Source organism: Octopus sinensis, linkage group LG25 (genome assembly GCF_006345805.1).
Source record: "Octopus sinensis linkage group LG25, ASM634580v1, whole genome shotgun sequence".
Taxonomy (NCBI): domain Eukaryota; kingdom Metazoa; phylum Mollusca; class Cephalopoda; order Octopoda; family Octopodidae; genus Octopus; species Octopus sinensis.
Genome location: NC_043021.1, coordinates 11,167,214 through 11,192,293, shown reverse-complemented (window position 1 = coordinate 11,192,293; position 25,080 = coordinate 11,167,214). Strand labels below are relative to the sequence as shown.

The window sequence follows — 25,080 nt, the reverse complement described above, 5'->3', positions numbered from 1 at the left end:
GCAGACATCACACATGTATCTGCTTTCTCTTCGAATCGGACGAGCAATTGATTTTGTGCCATGCACGTGCATCTGTCTGATTATCTTAAAAATAATAATAATAATAATAATAATAATTGTGTACAGTGCTCAGGTGCACTACAACTCATCTAAAGTGTATATATAATCAGGTGTAGTTTCGGCGGATTTCGGAAAGCATGAGGGCCTTAAAAGATGCAGTGTCATGGCAGTCAACAACTGACGCAGGCAGTTTATTCCATGCTTCAGCAACTCTGAGCGTGAAAAAATGTTTCCGAAAGTCATGGGAGCTGTATTTAAATATAACAAAGAATTTAGTAAAATAACTTCTTTGTTATCTTCTGAAAAATTGTCAGAGTTTGAACTACACGTGTCTAATTCATCCTCAGAGCTTTCCAGATTGTGAAATGAAAAAATCCATTTCGTGATCACTGAATATATCTAAATCTTCGTCCATTTTGAGAAGAAAAAAATGCGTAAATAATTCTCTAATTTGCATAAATAATAGAGAATCAAAACGAGACGGTTCTAAAATGGCACCAACCTCCACCTGAATCTGAGAATGCACTGAAGCAAAAATTCAAAACTCAGAAGCATAAATTCTTTGAAATGGCACCAGAATATGTGCTGCCAGGCGTACGACAACACGAGTAAATTCGTGATTGCTCAAAAATGAAACGACACAAAACAAATAAACTTGTTTGAGGGCTAAAATTAAAAGTTAATTTTGACCGAGTATACTCGTCTGGTTCTAAAAGGATACATTTGTGATGCATGAGTAAACTCGGGATAATCCATTAACCCTTTTGTTACTGTATTTATTTTGAGATACACTGTGTTTCTTTCAATTACTTTAAATATAACAAAGAATTTAGTAAAATAACTACGTTATCATTAAGCTAGTATTAGAAACATAAATTGTGACTAAGGTTTGGTGGAAGATTTTAATTCAAAACTTATGAAAACAAGACATTTGTACTCAGAGCCAGAGCCGGTTTCAGCCGGGTTGGTAACGAAAGGGTTAAGGGGTTAATCATGTATTATCTCATAGCTTAAAGGTTTTAATGATGTTATTGTGGTCAAATTCTGGTTTAAGTACCCTATATTAAGCCCCATAATGTTTTTTTTTCTTCTTTGGGAATTTTCAGGAAATTTGTGTTCACCCATGCATACCAGCTTCCCCTCTCTACATCACCGATGTTGTCCAAGGGAAAGGCAAAAGGGCCGATACAGCTTGGCACCAGTGATGCTGCAACTCATTTCTACAGCTGAGTGAACTGGAGCAACGTGAAATAAAGTGTTTGGCTCAAGAACACAACACACAGCCCAGTCCGGGAATCGAACTCACAACCTCACGATCGTAAGCTCGATGCTCCAAGGACTGAACCATGCGCCTTCACTAAGAGAAGTACTTAATATCGGGTACTCAAACCAGAATTTTGTCATTACTGCTTATTTTTTCGAGTGACATAGTAAGGTAAGTATGAGGGGCCAGACCTGGTCAGTTTTACCAAAAAAAAAAAAGAAAAAAAAAAAGTAGAATATTTGGGCCTGATGTGACCTGTTGAAATGCTAAAGGGTTTTTAAAGAACTTTACAATAAAACTTTTTACCAACCTACAGTAGCCATTTATCAATTTACCAGACACCACTCTTTGAAGCTGTTCCCAATTAGAACTCCTGGCACTGACAGGTGCTCCGAGTAGAATCACGTCTTCTACAATACCTTCGCAACCTGCAATAGTTTGTTTGGGTTTTAGTATGGGTGGTGAGAGTATCCGTAGTAAAAGTGCAGCTAGTAGTAGTGTTTGTAATGGTGGTGGTGGTGGTGATGGTTATAGTTGTGGTGGTTGCAATGATAGTTGTGGTTTTGGTGGTAGTGTTTGTAATGATGATGGTGGTGGTGGTTGTGGTTTTGGTGGTAGTGTTTGCAATGATGATGATGGTGGTGGTAGTGGTGGTGATCATAAAGATGGTTGTGGTTTTGGTGGTAGTGTTTGTAATGATGATGATGGTGGTAGTAGTGGTGGTGATCATAAAGATGGTTGTGGTTTTGGTGGTAGTGTTTGTAATGATGATGATGGTGGTGGTAGTGGTGGTGATCATAAAGATGGTTGTGGTTTTGGTGGTAGTGTTTGTAATGATGATGATGGTGGTGGTAGTGGTGGTGATCATAAAGATGGTTGTGGTTTTGGTAGTAGAGTTTGTAATGATGATGATGATGGTGGTGGTGGTGGTAGTGATAGTTGTGGTGGTCATAATAATGATGGTTGTGGTTTTGGTGGTAGAGTTTGTAATGATGATGATGATGATGGTGGTGGTGGTTGTATTGATGATTGTGGTTTTGGTGGTAGAATTTGTAACGATGGTGGTCGTTGTGGTGGTCATGGTGGTGGTCGTCATGGTGATAGTTGTGGTGGTCATAATGATGGCTGTGGTTTTGGTATTAGAGTTTGAAATGATGATGGTGGTGGTGGTGGTGGTGATAGTAATGGTGGTAGTATGATTGTGGTGGCCGAGGCCGACTATGCCTTTCATCCTTTCAGGGGTCAATAAATTAAGTACCAGTTACGCACTGGAGTCAATGTAATCAACTTAATACCTTTGTCTGTCCTTGTTTGTCCCCTCTGTGTTTAGCCCCATGTGGGCAATAAAATAAAAAAGAAAAAAAGGAAAATAAATATCCAATATGACCTTCCTTTTTTTTCAGATGGTAGCATGTGATTTGACAGCTGTTTCTAGCAGGTCATGCGACTAGGTAGTAGGGGGCCAAGTATTTGGTTTGGCTGTGTGAATAAGAAGCCATCTTTGCAACCATATGGACTCGGGTTCAGTCCCATGGTACCACACATTAAACAAATGTTTTCTACTATAACCCCAGGTCAACCAATATCTTCTTGCAAGTAAATTTGGTTGAAGGAAACAGCATGGAAGCCCATCATACGTATGTGTGTGTGTGTATGTAAACATATATATGCATGTATGTATATATGTATATATATATAAATATATATGTATGAGTGTATGTATGTGTGGTAAGTAGCTTGCTAACCAACCACATGGTTCCGGGTTCAGTCCCACTGCATGGTATCTTGGGCAAGTGTCTTCTGCTATAGCCCCAGGCCGACCAATGCCTTGTGAGTGGATTTGGTAGACGGAAACTGAAAGAAGCCCGTCGTATATATGTATATATATAAGTGTGTGTGTATATGTTTGTGTGTCTGTGTTTGTCCCCCTAGCATTGCTTGACAACCGATGCTGGTGTGTTTATGTCCCCGTCACTTAGCGGTTCGGCAAAAGAGACCGATAGAATAAGTACTGGGCTTACAAAGAATAAGTCCCGGGGTCGATTTGCCTGACTAAAGGCGGTGCTCCAGCATGGCCGCAGTCAAATGACTGAAACAAGTAAAAGAGTAAAAGAGATATGTAAACACATATATATGCATACATACACGCACACACATACATACATCATACACAAACACATCATATACAAACACACACACACACACAGATATATATATATGCATGCACACACACAAACACCACTTAATAGTGTTGGTTTATTTACATCCCTGTGGCATAACAGTTCAGCAAAAGAAACAACAGACGAAGTGCCAGGCTTTCTAAAACAAAGCACTGGGGACCGATTTGTTCTACTAAACCCCTTCACGGTGGTACCCCAGCATGGTACGAACTCGGATCATAACGAACCGTAACAAATGCTGATGGACAGCATTTTGTTCGATGCTCTACCGACTCCAAAGTTGGCTCATGACAAAAGTCTGTGGTCGAACCTTACAAGGGAGATAACTCCCTTCGAATAGAATTAAAAAATTTTTTTTTGAAATTCCTGTTTGTGTTAAAGGAGTTATGTCGCTTGGCAAACAAAACCTAGTTTATTTCCCCTTGGACATCTTATTGCTGCCACCATCGTGGACGAAATAAATTCTTTATTTACAGCAGTGATTCTCAACCGAGGTCTATATTACCCTTGAGTGTCTATATAGCCCTTGGGGGTCCATATGAAGATTTTATTAAAACTTATGAGAAATAAAGGATCTTTTCGGTTTGAACGGCAGTTTTTAACATAATTTCTAGGTAACTAAACACTTTTAAACTTCGTATACTGGTAGAATGTGTTTATATAACATCTTTTTCTCTTGGCTTTATTGAGAAAATTCTATAGTTTGTAAGATGTTTGTTTTTTTGTTTTTTTCTTCAATTTCTGAAATTTCAACCCATCACTGACGTCTATTGAGGTAAAAAACATTCTGTGCCGTATGAATATGTCCCTCGTTTAAGAAACAGATTGGGTTTATTTACATTTGTGAAGAAAAAAAGATATCCTTCCCCCCACCCCTAACCCTAAAACAGATTGAAATGCGATAGATCGATACTAGGGTCATAAGTGTGACAATTTCATATGACACCGCTAGAAAAAACTGCCGTTCAAACCGAAAAGATCAAAATAAATGGTACTATTTAAGAAGAGTGGTCCCGGTGCGCACAGTTGCGTATCCGGCTAGCTAGTTGTGACTAGTCGATCCTACAACGACTACCTAGCAAAGTAAATAAAAGACAAAATAAATAAATTTTTTACACAAAGTAAATAATTTTTTTAAACAAAGTAAACAAAACACAAAGTAAATAATTTTTTAAACAAAGTAAATAAAACACAAAAACACAAAGTAAGGATCGACAACTCACGATTAGCTAGCGCAGATGCGCGAGTATGCGCACCGGGACCACTCTTCTTAAGTAGTACCAAATAAATTGCTTATACATCTCTAATACACAAAATATTTCAAGAATTTCATCATACACTTCCTAAATAATACTGGTTTCAAATTTTGGCACCAGACCAGCAAGTTTTGGGGGAGAGGGTTAAATCGATTACATCGATCCCAATGATTAACTGGTATTTATTTTATCAACCCCGATAGGACGAAAGGCAAAGTCGACCTCAGCGGAATTTGAACTCGGAACGTAACGACAGACGAAATGTTGCTAAGCATTTTCCCCTGCATGCTAACGATTCTGCCAGCTCGCCACCTTCACTTCCTGATTAACATCCAGTTATAAAAAGAAAACAGAATTTCACGATTCTATATTTGAGAGATGAGGGATTATGTACATTATTTACGTTATTTACATTTGACAAATATTTGTCCTCATCTTACTTGTTGTCAACACAACGTTTCGGCCGATATTACTCACCAGCCTTCATCAGGTATCAATGAGGAAATTTCAAACATGGGTTCTCATTCCTAAGGAGAAGGAAGAGGAGGAGGAGAGGGAGGAGGACAAGAAGAAAAAGAGTGAGCTTAAAACCTATGGTATCCATTTAGAATGGAAGATTTATCACAAAACACCTGATAGATAATGAAAGCAAGAGACAGAACGGAGACAGACAGGAAGGGAAATACAGATGGACCAAGCCAAATCATACTGGAACCTGGTGCAGCTCTCTGGCTTGCCAGCTCTGGTAAGCCATCCAACCCATGCCAGCATGGAAAACGGATGTTGCCAGTGCCATGTAAAACGCTTGGTGTTAGGAAGGGCATCGAGCCTTCGAAACCAAGCCAAATCAGACTGGAACCAAGCACAGCTCTCCTGCTTGCCAACTCTGGTCAAACAGTCCAACCCATGCCAGCATGGAAAGGGTAAAGGATAATGAAAGACCATGGGATTACACCTAGAAAGTTCCCCTCCGAGGCACAAGTCCGGGCAAGGTTGTTTATGGAAGACCAGCAGTTGCCCATACATACCAGCCTCCCTATTCCATGCCACTGATGTTATCCAAAGGAAAAAGCAAAGGCCATTACAGCTTGGCACCAGTGGCACCACAACTCATTTCTACAGCTGAGCAGACTGGAGTAATGTGAAATAAAGGGTCTTGCTCAAGAACACAACACACAACTCAGTCCAGGAATTGAACTCACTACCTCATTAAATGATATGATGATGATGATGGTGATGTCCACCTCCATACCCTCTCCAGCAACTACAACTCCTTGGAAATCATTTTACCCACCTTTTCTTTTGGATAGTTCTTCCAAACAGCAATATATTACCCTGGCACCGAGACTGTAGCCAATCAGCGACACTGGACGGCATCCCTGCAATAGAAACACTTCACCTTATATAATTCTTGCAGGCTTGAAAATTTTGTGGGAAAAGATTAGTCATTTACATTGACTCCGGGGCTCAATAGGTACTTGTTTTGCTGATCCCAAAAGGATGAAAGGCAAAGTAGACCTTGAAGGAATTTTAACCCGGAAAATAACAGAAACTCGCCACAGGAGTGGCTGTGTGGTAAGTAGCTTGCTAACCAACCACATGGTTCCGGGTTCAGTCCCACTGTGTGGCATCTTGGGCAAGTGTCTTCTGCTATAGCCCCGGGCCGACCAATGCCTTGTGAGTGGATTTGGTAGACGGAAACTGAAAGAAGCCTGTCGTATATATGTATATATATATATGTGTTTGTTTGTGTGTCTGTGTTGTTCCCCTAGCATTGCTTGACAACCGATGGTGGTGTGTTTACGTCCCCGTCACTTAGCGGTTCGGCAAAAAGAGACCGATAGAATAAGTACTGGGCTTACAAAGAATAAGTCTCGGGGTCGAGTTGCTCGATTAAAGGCGGTGCTCCAGCATGGCCGCAGTCAAATGACTGAAACAAGTAAAAGAGAAAGAGAAAAGGCAAGCACAGATCAGGAGAGATCTTTAGAGGAAGAACTCCAATCTGACTAGTGTTTCGACCCTTATACCTGACACTCTACAGAAGTCAGGCCCAGCCAGGTCATGGCTCCTAGGTGTCTTCCTGCTGCTTTCCAAAATCCTGGGTCATTCTATGAAACTGGAAGAAATGCTGGTAAGCATTTTGTTCAGCAAGATGATTCTGCCAGCACACCACCTTATAAACAGACATACAATCTTCTCCAGTGGTGAAATGATTAAAGAAGACTTTTTATTTATGGAAGATGGGGCTCCTTGTCACATGGCTAAAAAGACCTGAAACTGGTTGGAAGAGAATGGCACTAAAAAACTCCTATGGTCAAGCCAGTCACCAGATATGAACCTTATTGAACAGCTCTATATATGTATGTATATGTATGTGTGTGTGTATATGTTTGTGTGTCTGTGTTTGTCCCCCCAACATCGCTTGACAACCGATGGTGGTGTGTTTACTTGCCCGTAACTTAGCGATTTGGCAAAAGAGGCCGATAGAATAAGTACTAGGCTTACAAATAATAAGTCCTGCAGTCGATTTGGTCGACTAAAGGTGGTGCCCCAGCATGGCCACAGTCACATGACTGAAACAAGCAAAGAGTATATATGTATATAACCATGGTGGTGCCATGTAATAAGCACCCAACAAACTCTGTAAAGTGACTGGCGTTAGGAAGGGCATCAAGCCCTAGAAACAAAACCAAGGCAGACTGGAACCTGGTGCAGCCCTCCTGCTTGTCAGCTCTGGTCAAACCGTCCAACCCATGTCCAGTGGCTGTCTGCTGACTACTTTTTCCATCATATAATGGTAAAATACCTAATCTTTCTGCAGTTTTTATGGCTATACTGTATTCGAAATATTAGTTTGTCTGTATGATATGATACACATTCGGGGCTTCCAGAAACAAGGAAAGTTTGTTTACGTGTGTCTGTAAAGTATTTTGTATAAAGGACCAAGAAATAAAGTGTGAGAAAAACAAAAAACCCTCAAAAAACACCAACCTGTTCTCTGGCAAGAAGCACCTCTGCTAGTTGCTTACCAACTTCTTTTGACCTCCGCAGACATACACTCCACGGATTGTCGATGACACCCGCTGCGGATACAAGAGAACGTGGCCAAGTAATAGCAGCCAACAGACCTGGAAAGAGAAGAGAAAAAACGAAAAGAAATGGAATAAATCAAGCTTTTGGAGGTGTCCGTTGATGATGAAGAAGAAGAAGAAGAAGAAGAAGAAGAAGAAGAAGAAGAAGAAGAAGAAGGATTGAAGAAGAAGAAGAACAAGAACAAGAACAACAACAACCTCCTCCTCCTCCTCCTGCTGTCATTTTTCCATGCTGGCAAAGCCAGGGTCCACACCCGGTTCCGTAATCTGCTTTCGCCTTGGTTTCTACAGCTGGATGCCCTTCCTAACACCCACCACTTTACAGAGTGTACTGGGTGCTTTCTGTGTGACACCATCACCAGTGTTCTATATGCGGCACCAGCACCAGTGCTCTGCAATCAGTACCAGCACCAGTGCTTTTATATGTGGCACCAGCACCAATGTTTTTAACATGACACCATCTCCAGTACATTTTCTGTGGCACCAGCACCAGTGTTTTTGATGTGGAACCAGCACTTTATATGTGGCACCCACACCATTGCTTTTCACATGGTACCACCACAAGTGCTTTATGTGTGGCACCATCTCTAGTACGTTTTATGTGGTACCCACACCAATGCTTTTTACATGGCACCTTTGCACATATATGATGCACTTTCTTTCTTTTTCTTTTTTCACCCTTTTCAAGCCTAGCCAGGCTCATGGGCCCGGTTTCCCGGTTTCTGTGGCGTATGTGTTCTCCCCCAGCTGGACGGGATGCCAGTCCATCGCAGCGTTACCCAAGAAACAGGAAGAAAGAGTGAAAGAAAGTTGGGGCGAAAGAGTACAGCAGGGGCTGCCGCCACCCCCTGCCGAAGCCTCATGGAGCTTTTAGGTGTTTTCGCTCAATAAACAGACACAACGCCCAGTCTGGGAATCGAAATTGCGATCCTCTGACCGCGAGTCCGCTGCCCTCACCACTGGGCCATTGCGCCTCCACATATGATGCACTATTTTTCCCAAAATAACATGTCTCAAAAAAATCACCCTGGGGCCTACCATATTTGCCACTATATAAGACACACTCTTGCATAAGACCAAACCTTACATTTTTTCCCTGGAAAAATGTATATTCTGTGGAAAAAACAAATTTAATACCTTTCATTATACACTCATACACTAGGTAAAATGGTAAAGACCCTCTTTGGTCATGAATGACCATGAGATTGCAGCTAGAAAGTCCCCCTCTGAGGCACAAGTCCAAGAAAGGTTGTTTGTGGAAGGCCAGCAGTCACCCATGCATACCAGCCTCCCCTCTTCATGCTACTGATGCTATCTAAGGGAAGGGCAAAGGCTGACACAGCTTGGAACAAGTACTAGGCTTACAAAGAATAAGTCCTGGGGTCGATTTGCTCGACTAAAGGTGGTGCTCCAGCATGGCCACAGTCAAATGACTGAAACAAGTAAAAGAGTAAAAGAGAATGTCTCTCCTGAAAAAGATTCAAAACTTCTGGAATGTGAGAGAGAGAGAGAGAGAAAGAGAGAGAGAGAGAGAGCAAGAGAGAAAGTGGCAGCAACCACAGTCATAGTGACGGTGTTAAGTGAGAAGTAATGACTAACCAGATAAAATGGTATATTTGAGCACTTCCTGGGTGGCCACACCAATGGCCATTCCAACAATATAGTCAAAGGCCTTCCCCAGCTCCAGAAGGTATCGAGATTCCCATCGTAAACTGTACTGTTCCAAACTCTCGTTCAAAGTCTGCCAAGGCTCTTTGTAATCTGAAAAATAATCACAAAATATTTTCAACATTGAAAGCGTTATGAGGTTTACGGCACAGAAATTGGGGAAGTTCAAGAGACGTAGAATAATTTGTTTTTAACGGATGTTGTTCAAGTACATCCGGGAAACCGGCCCTTGTGTGTGTGTGTGTGTGTGTGTGTGTGTGCCCGCATGCATTCCAGATGTCTTGAGACTTTTAAGGAAAGCCAGTTATTTTTTTTTTTAAATAATTGTTTTTTTAAAATTCCCTTTATACTTTATGAACCACATGGTTCCAGGTTCAGTCCCACTGCATGGCACCTTGGGCAAGTGTCTTCTACTATAGCCTCGGGCCAACCAAAGCCTTGTGAGTGGATTTGGTAGACGGAACTGAAAGAAGGCCGTCGTGTGTGTGTGTGTGTGTATGTTTGCGTGTCTGTGTTTGTCCCCCCAACATCGCTTGACAACCAATGCTGGTGTGTTTACGTCCCCGTAACTTAGCGGTTCGGCAAACAGGACCAATAGAATAAGTACTGGCTTACAAACAGTAATACAGTTATACCTGTCCTAGATTATTGTAAGTACATCCAGGTATACAGGTGTTTTGAAAACGCCTCATTGAGTGACAACCATGACTTACAGAGTTGCGGGTTGCCCTTTGACAGGGTGTAGCACCCATTCAGCCACCCTACCAGGGATACGGCAAAGTCATGGAAGATTGCAAAGCAGTAGCAGAAGAGCTCAAATGAGCCAACGATGGTTCTTTCATTGATGCTAAGCAGAGGAATCCAAGAAGGTCAACTGTTAGGATCACCAAACTTTATCAAGATAGTAACTTCAATGCATTTATGGTTGTGCAATCAGCTAAAGGAAGATTCACCATAATTCAAGCTCCCAATTCAAATTCAAAATAATGGAATTGGATGGTGACAGAGTCATGGGAATGTGAAAACAGTATGGCAGATTGTGAAGAGGCAGCGGTAGAACTCAACAAAGGTGCTTCTTACATTTATGTAAGAAGACAAAGGTGCTTCTTACATTTATGCTGAGTGGAGGAACCCTAGAAGATCAAATGGTCAGGTTCACCAAACTCTTTCAAGAGAGTAACTGCCATGCATCCATAGGGGTGGTATCCATGGTTGTGTAATCAGCTAATGAAAGAGTCATTATGACTTAATTCCCAATTCAAATTCATTATAATGGAATTGGATGGTGACAGAGAATCATGGGATTCCGTGAAAGCAGCTTTGCAGATTGTGAAGAGGCAGCAGAAGGACTCAACTGAGCCAATGGTGCTTCTTTACATTGATGCTGAGCAGAGGAAACCTCGAAGATCAACGGTCAAGATCACCAAGCTCTATCAGGGGAATAACTGTAACACATTCATAGGGGTGGCATCCATTGTTGTGTAATCAGTTTATGAATGATTCATTGATTCAAGCTCCCAATTCAAATTCATTATGATGGAATTTAGATGGTGAGAGAGAATGATGGGAATTCATGAAAGTAGCTTCGAAACCCAGGTTCGAAATTTCCCCAAGACACCTGATGAAGGCTGGGGGGAGAGGGTATATCAGCCGAAACGTTGTGTTAACAAACAAGATGAGGACAAATATCCATCGAATGTAAATCTCTTAAATATAGAACAGCCTCCTAGTGCTGTAATAACAAGCACTAGGAGGCAGAAGGCTGAATTCATCATCCTCATTATCATCATCGTTTAACGTCTGTCTTCCATACTAGCATTGGCTGGACAGTTGACAGGAGTCAGCCAGGTAGAAAGCTACCCCAAGTTACTGTGTCTGATTTGGCAGGGTTTTTATGGCTGGATACTCTTCCTGACACCAACTGCTTCACAGAGTGGACTGGGTGCTTTTTACATAGCACAAGCACAGGCAAGGTCAGTTTTGGCAAGGTTTTTACAGCTGGACACCCTTCCAAACGCCAACCACTTTATAGTGGTGGTTAAAGTGATGGTTAAGATGATGATTAAGGTAATAATTAATATGATGGTTAAGGTGTTGGTTAACATGATGATTAAGATGGAGGTTATGGTGAAGTTAAGATGATTAAGGTAATGGTTGAGATGATAAACTTACCTTCCAATGTGCTATTAAGCCATCCATTGACAGCAATCGTTATATGAAGTTGTTTGCCCATGTTCTCAGCTTGAAGTCTTAAACCAGGCACAAGTGGCTCAAAGACAAATTCTTCCACAGCACCAACACGGCGTCTCATCTTGTACCCTGCAAGAGTTTGAAGAGGAGGGAAACTGTGAAAAGTCAGAGGCACTGTTCTGCTTCCTCTTCTTCCTTTTACTCCCCCATCTCATCTGACTATCTTATAAAAACAAATAGAGAGAAATGAGAGGAGTGGAGGTAAGAAAGATGGTGATGGAGGAAGAGGGGACGAGAGAGTGGGAGGAGATAGAGGGATGATAGTAAAGGAGGGTGAGATAAATAGAGTGAGCTATGTGGAATACAGATCTGAAAGTAGATGGAAGCATAGATACAGCTCAACAACATAGATACACCAAATTATAGATAAATAAAGACAGACGGATGGATGGATGGATGAATGGACAGATAGTCAGATAGACAGAAAAACAGATTTTTAGACAGGTAGACAGACAGGCAGATGGATGGATGGATGGATGGGTGTGTAGGTATGTATGTAGCTAGATGGATGGATGAATGGATGGATGGATGGATGGGTGAGTGGGTTTTGGGTGGGTAGGTAGGTAGGTAGGTAGGTAGATAGATAGATAGATGGATGGATGGATAGATAGATAGATAGATGGATAGATAGATGGATGGATGGCTAGATGGATAAATAGAAGCAGATAGATAGATAGATAGATAGATGGATAGATAGATAGATGGATAGATAGATGGATAGATTGATGGATAGATACATACATAAATAGATACATACATACATACATACATACGCAGATAAAGACAGGCAAATGGATAACAGATAGCCTGAGGCAGAGAGACAGACAGACACACAAACAGAGAATAGTAAAAGAGACCTGTTAGTCCAGCACCAGCAACACCAAACAAGGAACTAATGACAGCGAGACCAGTGGTAGTAGCAAGAGCTGCTGCCCCAGCCCCTCCTATAATGGCACCAGCACCAGCGGCCACTAAAGGAGCAGCCAGACCCCCAGTTAAACCTGTTGAAGAAGAGAAAGACACACAGATAGAGATACAACATATATATATATATATATATATATATATATAATAATAATAATATAATAATAATAATAATATGAGGGAATATTATTCCAAACTTACAGGGAAAAATTCAATTTAGAAATACTAAATTAAATTTCACAAAATATAATATATATATATATATATATATATATATATATATATATATTACAAAATTAGAAAATGGAGAAACATACTTAAATCAATCAAACATCAACCATCAGATGATACCCAATCAATACTTTATTACACCATTACATAACAGTAAAGGCATTATACAAAATATACTATAAATATATTGGATATATGTTATCCCATGGTGGGTTGAATTTTCAACCCCTATCTCATTTTATAATATATATATGAATAAGAAAAAAAACCACCTTTTATCAATTCAATAATGAAAAATATAGAAAAATATAGAAAGATTAGATATAATATAAAACATATAACAAAGATTAAGTAATGTGCAAAATAATAAATAAAACGTATATATATATATAATGGAAAATTTGAAATATTCCCGTTTTACAAAATAAACGATGAAAATGTTTAACTATGAATGGCAAAAGAAAAATACTTTCTAAGAATTCTAATTCCAAAATTAAACTGAAAATAGTCAACATTCCATATAATAAATAATGGTAAAAAAAACTTCTTATGGTTAACTATGAAAGACAAAGGAAGGATAATTCATGAAAGCCTCAAGTCCGAAAATAAACCAGAAATAGTTAATACAAATGCTATTATAGAAATAACAATTTCCTTGTTCATACGTTGACCAAGGGCACGTGTGTTTGGAAAGATTAATCGATAGTGCTCACACACACTAGGTAAAAAAACTTCTTCCGAAAAGGTTAGTAACATCCTGATAAAAGATTTTACAGCTTTTTTAAAAAAATGATTACTTTTTTTAAATTCCCTTTATACTTTATGAACCACATGGTTCCAGGTTCAGTCCCACTACATGGCACCTTGGGCAAGTGTCTTCTACTATAGCCTCGGGCCAACCAAAGCCTTGTTAGTGGATTTAGTAGATAGGAACTGAAAGAAGGCCGTCGTGTGTGTGTGTCTGTATTTGTCCCCCCAACATCGCTTGACAACCAATGCTGCTGTGTTTACTTCCCCGTAACTTAGCGGTTCGGCAAACAGGACCAATAGAATAAGTACTAGGCTTACAAACAGTAAGTCCTGGGGTCGATTTGCTCGACTAAAAGGCGGTGCTCCAGCATGGCCACAGTCAAATGACTGAAACGTGTAAAAGAGTAGATTCTTTTGTATTAAATAATTGTGATAAAATATTAAAAATAAAATTTTTTTTCTCAACTTCTAGTGAGTAATACACTTTTCTGGTATGTTATAGAGGGGCCTGGGAGAAAATAGGTTGGGAAACATTACCCTATATGGTCACTTGACCTGCTAGAGATAGCAACCAGTTCTCTTAAGTTACATCCTGTTACCATGAAATAGGATGGACATGTTGAATAATGTAGTCTTAGATACAGAATTCAGGTAGGGGGAAAGTTATTATGGTTCAAATGCATTTGATCATAGGCCTACTCAACCAAATCCTGCCAAGGGTTAAACATCAACACAAAAGCCATGCACACATTTTGTAGGTACACTTTAAGGATTATACAAATATATAAAATAGCATCCCTAAAAAAAAACAAAAGCAACCTATAGGCGCAGGAGTGGTTGTGTGGTAAGTAGCTTGCTTACTAACTACATGGATCCAGGTTCAGTCCCACTGCATGGCACCTTGGGCAAGTGTCTTCTACTAAAGCCTTGTGAGTGGATTTGGTAGAGAAAAACTGAAAGAAGTCCATCGTGTGTGTGTGTGTGTGTGTGCGTATATACATATGTTTGTATGTCTGTGTTTGTCCCCCCAACATCGCTTGACAACCGATGCTGGTGTATTTACATCCCCATAACTTAGCAGTCGAGTAAAAAGATACGTACCAGAATAAGTACCAGGCTTACAAAGAATAAGTCCTGGGATTGATTTGCTCAACTAAAGGTGGTGCCCCAGCATGGCCACAGTCAAATGACTGAAACAAGTAAAAAAAATAAGAGAATATCGACGCAATGGTAATGCTTACCAATCAAGGTCCCGCCACCAACAGTGGCTAAACTTATAAGGGCAACCCTTTTAAATTTATTATTCCTTGCTCGTTTGCTTTTCTCTTCAGCTTCTTCCCTGAAATGACATCCAGATGAACAATAATTTATATTTTATTAGCAGGACCCGTGAATATTTCACACAATTACATTTTATTAGCAGGATCTGTTAATATTTCATGAACTTAATGGTAAACTTATTGGGTTATTTCTGAAAACTTTATCCCCCAAAAAAACCTGAAAGCATAGCCTGTGCTGTTTCTGTATCAAAAGATAGTCGTTCATCTGCAATCCATGTTGATTGAGAATTATATACACTTATACATACATATACAATCACACACATATCCATATGTGTTTGTGTTATATCTATGTTTATATATATATATATATATATTATATATATATATATATATATATATACTTGCTTCCCAACGACATGGTTCCGAGGTCAGTCCCACTGCATAGCACCTTGGGCAAGTGTCCTCTTCTATAGCCTCGGGCTGACTAAAACATTGTGAGTGGATCTGGTAGATGGAAACTGAAAGAAGCCCATTGTATGTATGTATGTATATATATATATAATATATATATATATATATATATATATATATATATATATATTATATATATATATATGTATATATATGTAGGTGTGTGTGTGTGTGTGTATATATATATATATATATATGTGTGTATATATCTATATATGTGTGTGTATATATATCTATATATGTGTGTGTATATATATAGGTATATATCTATGTGTGCATGTGTCTTTGTCCCCCACCACTGCTTGACAACCGGTGTTGGTGTGTTTATATCCCCATAACTGTTTGGCAAAAGAGACCGATAGAATGAGTACCAGGCTTTAAAAAAATAAGTACGGGGTCGATACATTCAGCTAAAACTCTTCAAGGCGGTGCCCCAGCATGGCCACAGACAAATGAGTGAAACAAGTAAAAGATAAAAGAAACACACATACACACGCACGTGCGAGTATGTAAATATACTAGTGAAAATGGAAAGAGAGAGCTGAAAGTCTACTCACTGAGATACTCTGTAAGCATCTGTCTTCAACTGCTCGGAGTATGTCTTCTCAAAGTCTATGATGTCGTCCCAGTTGATTCGAAACAACCAAGCAAGGTGTTTGGCCAGCACTCGCGAACGAGCATCGTATCTACCTAAACAAACACCATAAATAAATAATAATAATAATAATAATAATAATAATGAAATTATTGTATACAGTGCTCAGGTGCACCACAGCTTGTCAAAAGTGCGTATAAAGCATATGCAGTAATGTACAAATGTCTGGAAAGCGAACAGTGTATGAGTCAGATAGATGCTTGTGTGTGTATGGAGGGGAGAACATCAGGTGTAGTGTTGGCGAATCTCAGGAAGCATGGAAGTTTTGAAGGATGCAGTGCTCCGACAACTAACAAATATAACAAAATAATTTGATAAAAAATGTGAATTTTTAATTATTTTCTGAGATTTTACAAAAACACCAAAAAACAACTGATGCCAGCAGTTTGTTCCATGCTTCAGCAACTCTTAGCGTGAAAAAATGTTTCCGAAAGTCATGGGAGCTGTGCTGTTTTCTGACTTTGTAAATATGTCCACGTGTGTTAGACGGGTGGAGTTCGAAAAGGTGCTCAGAGTTCCATAAGTACAGGAATGTGAATTGCTAGTAATAAGTATGTGTCCTGCATTCAAAGAGCGCAAAACAAATGCTTTACAAAATCACTGCGTAACAAAAAATTTTATTTCATCATCGTCATCATCATCATTGTTTAATGTCCGCTTTCCATGCTGGCATGGGTTGGACAGTTTGACTGGGGACTGGTGAGCCAAATAGCTGCATCAGGCTCCAATCTGATCTGGCAGAGTTTCTACAGCTGGATGCCCTTCCTAATGCCAACCACTCCGAGAGTGTAGTGGGTGCTTTTATGTGCTACAGGCACGAGGGCCAGTCAGGTGGTACTGGCAACGCCCACGCTCAAATGGTGGTTTTACGTGTCACCTGCACAGGAGATATACACATATATATATATATATATATATATACATACATATATACATACATATACACATGTACACACATATATACACATGTACATACATATATATATATATATATATACACATATATGGTGTAGTGGTGGTTGTGGTGGTGGCCGTGGTGTGGTGGTGGCCGTGGTGTGGTGGTAATAGTAGTGGTGGTAGTGGTAATGGTGGTAGTGGTGGTGGTGGTTGTGGTAGTAGTGGTGGTGGTGGTGGTAGTAATGGTGGTGGTGGTGGTCATCGTCGTTATTTTCTTCATGCTCGCAATCATACCATTTACAACCATCACAACCAGCCACCACCACCACCTCCATCATCATCACCACCACCATCGCAATCACCATGTTCACAACCATTACCACCCACACCAGCATCACCACCACAATCTTTACATTTACAACCATTCTCACCACTACCATTATGACCTCTAATCTCCTCTAATCCCACCTATTTATAATCCTATACACTGAACATGTCATACTGTTGGCAAGAAAGGAAGAGAGGAAGGAAGGAGTAATCCTCTGCTAATCTATACTCCTGGTAGGATTTCAGAGTAACACTGCAAACTAATCAATCGTGTGTGTGTGTGTGTGTGTGTGCATGTAAAAGCATGTGGCCTAGAGGTTAGGGTGTTGCACCCACAATCGCATGGCTGTGGTTTCGATTCCCAGCCCAGCAGTGGCTTTGTGTTCTTGAGCAAAGAGCTTCATTTCACGTTGCTCTGCTCTACTCAGCAGTGAATGGGTAACCCCGTGGTGGACTGGAGCCCTGTACAAGAGAACTGTTGGCCCATCCACCAAACCAATGGGATGGCATCATTGAATAGCTACAACAATGCAAGGAAATGCATTGTGATCAGAGGTGTATAACAACATCTGATAGTCCGGTTGATATATAGAGAGGTAATATTTATCCCCAGTTAAACATGGGTGTTCTGTTAGAACAAGCTATACTGCAGCAGATACTGCGAGAGAAACTCTGATATTGACTTTTGGTGCAAAAATGCGCTCGTTTATATCACTAGTGGGGAGATAAATCCCTGTCATCTGCAGCGCCGAGACCACCAGATCACATGATTTCAACCTTCCTTGGTCTTGTCAATGATGGACACTCAACCACTAGAGATAGCAGTGATTCATTTCCCAGCTAGCGATGGATATAAAATAACATTGCCAGAACAAGCACTCATGTAGTGATTAGCCTGCAAGCTTGTTAAAAAATATTTATCAGAGATAGCGGTAGTATTAATATCAAGAGGTAATCTTTATCCCCACTTAAACACAGATGCTCTGTTAGAACAAACTATACTGTAGTAGATACCATGAGAGAATCTCTCATATTGGCTTTTGGCGCAAAAACGGACTTGTTTATATCACTAGTGGAGAGATAAATCCCTGGCCACCTCCAGCACTGAGACCACCAGATCACATAATTTCAGTCTTCCTATGTTTTATCATTGGTGGACACTTGACTGCTAGAGGCACAGTGATATATAGAATAACAGTGTCAGGACAGGTGCTGGTGTCATAATGAGCCAGTGAGCTTGTTAAAAAATATAAATTAGCAACAGAGGTAGTAATAATACTGAGAGGTAATATTTATCCCGACTTAAAGCTGGATGTTCTGTTAGAACAGACTATACTGTGGTAGATACCACAAGAAAATCTCTCGTATTGGCTTTTGGTGCAAATTGCACTCTTGAGTGTATCACTGGCAGGGAGATAAATCTCTGCTACCCCCAGCGCCAAGACCACCAGATCATGTGATTAGATTTGAAAAGGTGTCTGTGTATGTGCGTGTGTGTGTGTGTTACAGTCTTGACCTCATGTGAAAGGAATACTCTTTTACTTGTTTCAGTCATTTGACTGTGGCCATGCTGGAGCACCGCCTTTAGTCAAGCAACTCGACCCCGGGACTTATTCTTTGTAAGCCCAGTACTTATTCTATCGGTCTCTTTTGCCGAACCGCTAAGTGACGGGGACGTAAACACACCAGCATCGGTTGTCAAGCAATGCTAGGGGAACAAACACAGACACACATACACACACGCACACATACATATACATATATATACATATATACGACGGGCTTCTTTCAGTTTCCGTCTACCAAATCCACTCACAAGGCTTTGGTCGGCCCGAGGCTATAGTAGAAGACACTTGCCCAAGGTGCCACGCAGTGGGACTGAACCCAGAACCATGTGGTTGGTTAGCAAGCTACTTACCACACAGCCACTCCTGCGCCTGGGTTCTTCCTGGTTTAAAAAAATGCCTAAGATATGCCAAACGTCACGAAAGTGGCCCCTATGTCTCCAGCAGGAGTTGACGAAGGAGAAGAGGTGGGGGGGGGCAAGGTAAGACAAGGAAACATGCAACTAAACAACAACGTAATCCCGCCAGTTCAGGAATGGTAACAACGAATGCAAAACAGTAGAAGAGAAACACGAAATAAGATGCAGAAGAGTAAGTTTACCATTGTTAATTAATAGTGGAATAAGCTCAACAACCAATGGTAATAGGGAATCTTTCAAGACTTCTTCACGCAGCAAAACTTCAATGTAGGGGTCGACTTCATCACTGCCATGACCCTCCAAGAACGCTTTGATGTTGACACGAACCTGAAATTTGGGACAAAGGGAAAAAAAAAGGTTAAAAAAAAAGGATAAACAAAACTAAAATAAATAAATAAAACAGACAGGTTTAATGACTCATAGGATAGAAGCATTTAACCCTTCAGTATTCAGATTACTCTGTTAAATGTAATGATGATGATGATGATGATGATAAACATATATTATAGGCGTAGGAGTGGCTGTGTGGTAAGTAGCTTGCTAACCAACCACATGGTTCCGGGTTCAGTCCCACTGCGTGGCATCTTGGGCAAGTGTCTTCTGCTATAGCCTCGGGCCGACCAATGCCTTGTGAGTGGATTTGGTAGGCGGAAACTGAAAGAAGCATGTCATATTATGTATATATATATATATATATATATATATATATATAATTGTTGTGTGTGTATGTGTGTGTGTGTTTGTCCCCTAGCATTGCTTGACAACCGATGCTGTGTGTGTTTACGTCCCCGTTCGGCAAAAGAGACCGATAGAATAAGTACTGGGCTTACAAAGAATAAGTCCCGGGGTCGATTTGCTTGACTAAAGGCAGTTCTCCAGCATGGCCACAGTCAAATGACTGAAACAAGTAAAAGAGTAAAAAGAGTAATAATAAAGAACCATAAGAACATTTAACAAAGATTCCAGGATACAAGTCAAATTTTTCTGAATAAAACTGACTAATCAAAAAAAACAAAAAAAAAATGTAGGTCAACTTATGCACCAGGATGACTTCGGAGGACCAAAAATTCCATGCTAAATGCACCAGGATTTGGAAAGATGTTGATTAGACTACATGTTTACACTAAACTGATTTGTATGTTGGTAAAGATACGTAAACATAGTGAACCTATACTTACACCATAGATATCAAAAATAGTCTGCATCAGGGGTTTTCAACCATTGTTTTTTTCTATCCAAGGACCCCTGTGATTACTATTTTATTCTGGTGAAACCCCACCCCCATAATCATTTAATGTTTAAAAACTAGTTTTACTCTACTCTTTTACTTGCTTCAGTCATTTGACTGTGGTCATGCTGGAGCACCGCCTTTAGTCGAGCAAATCGACCCCAGGACTTATTCTTTGGAAGCCTAGTACTTATTTTATCAGTCTCTTTTGCCGAACCGCTAAGTTACAGGGACGTAAACACACCAGCATCAATTGTCAAGCAATGTTGGGGGGACAAACACAGACACACACATACATATATATATATATATATATACATATATACGATGGGCTTCTTTCAGTTTCCGTCTACCAAATCCACTCACAAGGCTTTGGTCAGCCCGAGGCTATAGTAGAAGACACTTGCCCAAGGTGCCACGCAGTGGGACTGAACCTGGAATCATGGGGTTGGTAAGCAAGCTACTTACCACACAGCCACTCCTTGCCTGTATAACAATTTTTTTTTTTTTTTCTGTCTTTGGTCAGTAAGTGTTATTTCCTATTTGCTTCTATCTAGAAATCAAAGGAAATCACTACTCTTCCCTTCAAACTTTGCTCGTGTGACCTGGATGTCAATGTTTTGAAATTGACCTATTTTCCATTTCATTTCAGTGCTGAGTTGCTGAAGCACAATTTTGTAGAAATTTCTAGAACTTTCAAGAATTCCTAGAACATTCTGGCAACATAGAGATCTAATCTATTTTCCATTACATTTCAGACAGATTCAGTGCCAAGCTGCTGAAGCAGAAATATCATTACAGCACATATTCTGCTCAATACCACAGAATTGCTTTGTCAGTTGTTTGACCTTAACCTCTTGATCAGGTCCCTTAGTGAATGACAATATATGGATCTCTGATGATGAGCAAAAGTAGCAGGGAAGTACCATAGCCATGTGTTGAGGGGGATTCTTTGGGGTTTGAATTCAGTGCTGAGTTGCTGGAGCATAATTTTGTAGCACTTTCCAGAAGTTTCAAGAATTTCTAGAACATTTTAATGATGTTATCATCATCACTGTTGCTGCTGTTATCATAATTTAACCCTCGGTTAGCCCTGATCCTGTTAACCTATTAATGTAGTGATCATCAAAAATCTAATTAAAATAATAATTAAGAAGCAAAGAAAAGACAACAGTAGCTCCACCTTCTTTTCTTCTTCTTCTTCCCCTCCACCCCTCCCCTTATCCTCCGTCCCTCCTCCCCCTCTCCTCCTCCAAGTAACCAATCGTGGCCGTTGCCAGCCTCCTCTGGCACCTGTGCCGGTGGCACGTAAAAAGCACCCACTACACTCTCGGAGTGGTTGGCGTTAGGAAGGGCATCCAGCCGTAGAAACACTGCCAAATCAGACTGGAGCCTGGTGCAGCCTCCTGGCTTCCCAGACCCTGGTCGAACCGTCCAACCAATGCTAGCATGGAAAACGGACGTTAAACGACAACAACGATGACGATGATGATGATGACAACAAAAGCAAAGTCTGAAGGAAATATGAGCCATTTATCATACTTTCTAGGTGTCAGCAAATAGGAAATAACAGTTTGATATCCAAGGACAAAAATCATGTTACACAGCGTTAACTACACTCACAACACATTTTAATAATAATAATAATAATAATAATAATTGTGTACAGTGCTCAGGTGCACTACAACTCATCTAAAGTGTATATATAATCAGGTGTAGTTTCGGCGGATTTCGGAAAGCATGAGGGCCTTCATAATTACCAGAAATATTTGATTTATTATTTTAATCAAAAACGCAAGCAACTGAGAGATATATTTTTCTCTCCACAATTGATCAGTATCTGTATTTGAATATATATTTTTTTATATTACTGTTTTATGTTGTCAGTATTTGAATACACATTTTGTATTTACTTATAGCCAGCAATACCCAGAAAATATTGTGTTATGTAATTAAGAAGATAATATAACGCTTAATTGAAAAAAACCCACCTGTTTAGGTTGATCAAAATAATTGAAGATTTTCGTCAATACATCATTTTTATATGACCTAAAATAATAATAATAATAATAATAATAATAATAATAATAATAATAATGGTAATAATAATAATAATAATAATAATGGTTTCAAATTTTGGCACAAGGCCAGCAATTTCATGGGAGGGGTTAAGTCGATTACATTGACCCCAGTGCTTAACAGGTACTTATTTTATCGACCCTGAAAGAATGAAACTCAACGTCAGCCTCAGCTGAACTCAGAATGTAAAGACAGACGAATTACCACTAAGCATTTTTCTCAGCAAACTAACAATTCTGCCAGCTCACCATCTTAATAATAATAATAATCATTATTTCTACTCTAGGCACAAAGCCTTGAAAATTTGGGGGGAAGTGGTGGTTGGGGGAAGGCTAGTCGATTACATCAACCCCAGTGCATAACTGGTACTTATTTCATTGACCCCAAAAGGATGAAAGGCAAAGTCAACCTCATAATAATAATAATAATAATAATAATCATTATTTCTACTCTAGGCACAAAGCCTTGAAAATTTGGGGGGGAAGTGGTGGTTGGGGGAAGGCTAGTCGATTACATCAACCCCAGTGCATAACTGGTACCTATTTCATCGACCCCCGAAAGGATGAAAGGCAAAGTCAACCTCAGCAGAATTTGAACTCAGAACATAGCAGCAGATGAAATAATAATAATAATAATAATAATAATAATAATAATAATAATAACAACAACATCAATAATAATCATCATCATTTAACATCCGCTTTCCATGCTAGCATAGGTTGGACGATTTGACTGAGGGCTAGCGAACCAGATGGCTGCACCAGGCTCTAATCTTGATCTGGCAGAGTCTCTACAGCTGGATGCCCTTCCTAATGCCAACCACTCCAAGAGTGTAGTGAGTGCTTTTATGTGCCACCGGCATGAGGGCCAGTCAGGCGGTACTGGCAACGGCCACGCTCAAATGGTGTTTTTCACGTCCCACCTGCACAGGAGCCAGTCCAGCTGCCTCTAGCCAGGCCTTTTGCAATACAATAACTTTTCAGCACTTCCTCATACATACACACATATACATAAATGTGGGGACACACACACAGAGACAGCTATGCACACATATACACACGGACCACAGGCATATACATATAAATACACATCTCAATGTCTACTTACTGATGCCATTTGTCATCAAAGAGTACCTTCAGTCCCAGAGCACAAATACTGGAGTATGAGAACTGTCCGGCATCGGTCATCTGTTTGAGAGTACATGTGACTGGTTTAGCCTTCAGATCTTCTCCAGGGTCTGCATTGGGCACATCCTTAGTTGAACTGGCCTCAGTAGAACTGGCCTCATTAGAAGTGGTCTCAGTAGGACTGGCCTCTGTGGAACTGGCCTCAGTAGAAGTGGCCATCCCTGTTGAAGGTTTCTTGTTCGAAGCCCACACCTCAGATGTCAGAACTTTAACGTAACCAATGGCACCTGGTGAAAAAGAAAATCAATAGACATTGTTATTAAAAAAAAAAAATAGGTGAGATGGCAGAATCGTTAGCACACCTGGCAAAATACTTAGCAGCATTTCATGAGCCTTAACGTTCTGAATTCAAATTCCGCCAAGGTCAACTTCTTTACAGAGTTGATAGAATAAGCACCAGTTTTGCACTGGGGTCAATATAATCAACTAGCCCACCTTCACAAAATTTCAACCCTTGTGCCTATAGTACAAAAGATTATTATTATTATAAAAGCACCCATGTTGGGTCATGTAAAAGCATCCAGCACACTCAGTAAAGTGGTTGGTGTTAGGAAGGGCATCCAGCTGTAGAAACCCTGCCAAATGAGACTTGAGTCTGGTGCAGGCCCCAGAACCACTAGCTTGTCAGCTCTAGTCACGCTGTCCAACCCATGCCAGCATGGACAACGGACATTAAATGATGATGATATATATATATATATATATAAATGATGACGATGATATATATATATATATGTTCTTTTACTTGTTTCAGTCATTTGACTGGGGCCACGCCAGAGCACCGCCTTTTAGTCGAAGTAATGCAACCCCTGGACTTATTCTTTGTAAGCCTGGTACTTATTCTATTGATACCTTTAGCTAAACTGCTAAGTTACGGGGACATAAACACACCAACATCAGTTGTCAAGCAATGGGGGGGGGGTCAAACAAAAATACACACACACACACACACACATATATATATATATATATATATATATATATATATATATATATATATATGAAAGTAACAGACTTCTTTCAGTTTCCATCTATCAAATCCACTCACAAGGCTTTGGTCAACCTGAAGCTATAGCAGAAGACACTTTCCCAAGATGCCACGCAGTGGGACTGAACCCCAAACCATGTGGTTGGTTAGCAAGCTTCTTATCACACAGCCACAGCTGCACATATATATAAACACACACACACACACAAACACTATGTATGGAAGACCAAAACCACATAAAATTAGCTTGGTATGATCAGTCAAAATAAAGATATGTCGTTTCATACTCACACACACATACACACA

General features: G+C 40.1%; 1 protein-coding gene across 4 annotated transcripts in view; it reads right to left on the bottom strand.

Annotated features, from left to right (window-relative positions):
• Positions 1-25,080, bottom strand: part of LOC115224380 (transmembrane and coiled-coil domain-containing protein 4) — a 53,229-nt gene that overhangs the window by 11,298 nt on the left and 16,851 nt on the right. For 3 of the 4 annotated variants that reach the window (XM_036513454.1, XM_029795264.2, XM_029795265.2), the window contains 11 exons: positions 23,707-24,013; positions 22,512-22,569; positions 19,475-19,619; positions 15,987-16,119; positions 14,917-15,014; positions 12,628-12,771; positions 11,693-11,839; positions 9,452-9,613; positions 7,752-7,888; positions 6,055-6,139; positions 1,635-1,752 (listed from right to left, as the gene is read on the bottom strand). In XM_036513454.1, coding sequence (XP_036369347.1) covers positions 1,635-1,752; positions 6,055-6,139; positions 7,752-7,888; positions 9,452-9,613; positions 11,693-11,839; positions 12,628-12,771; positions 14,917-15,014; positions 15,987-16,119; positions 19,475-19,619; positions 22,512-22,569; positions 23,707-23,945 — 1,466 coding nt within the window. In that variant the 5' untranslated portion in view covers positions 23,946-24,013. The remainder of the gene's footprint in view (positions 1-1,634; positions 1,753-6,054; positions 6,140-7,751; positions 7,889-9,451; positions 9,614-11,692; positions 11,840-12,627; positions 12,772-14,916; positions 15,015-15,986; positions 16,120-19,474; positions 19,620-22,511; positions 22,570-23,706; positions 24,014-25,080) is intronic. The other variant, XR_005003875.1, reaches the window with a different exon arrangement.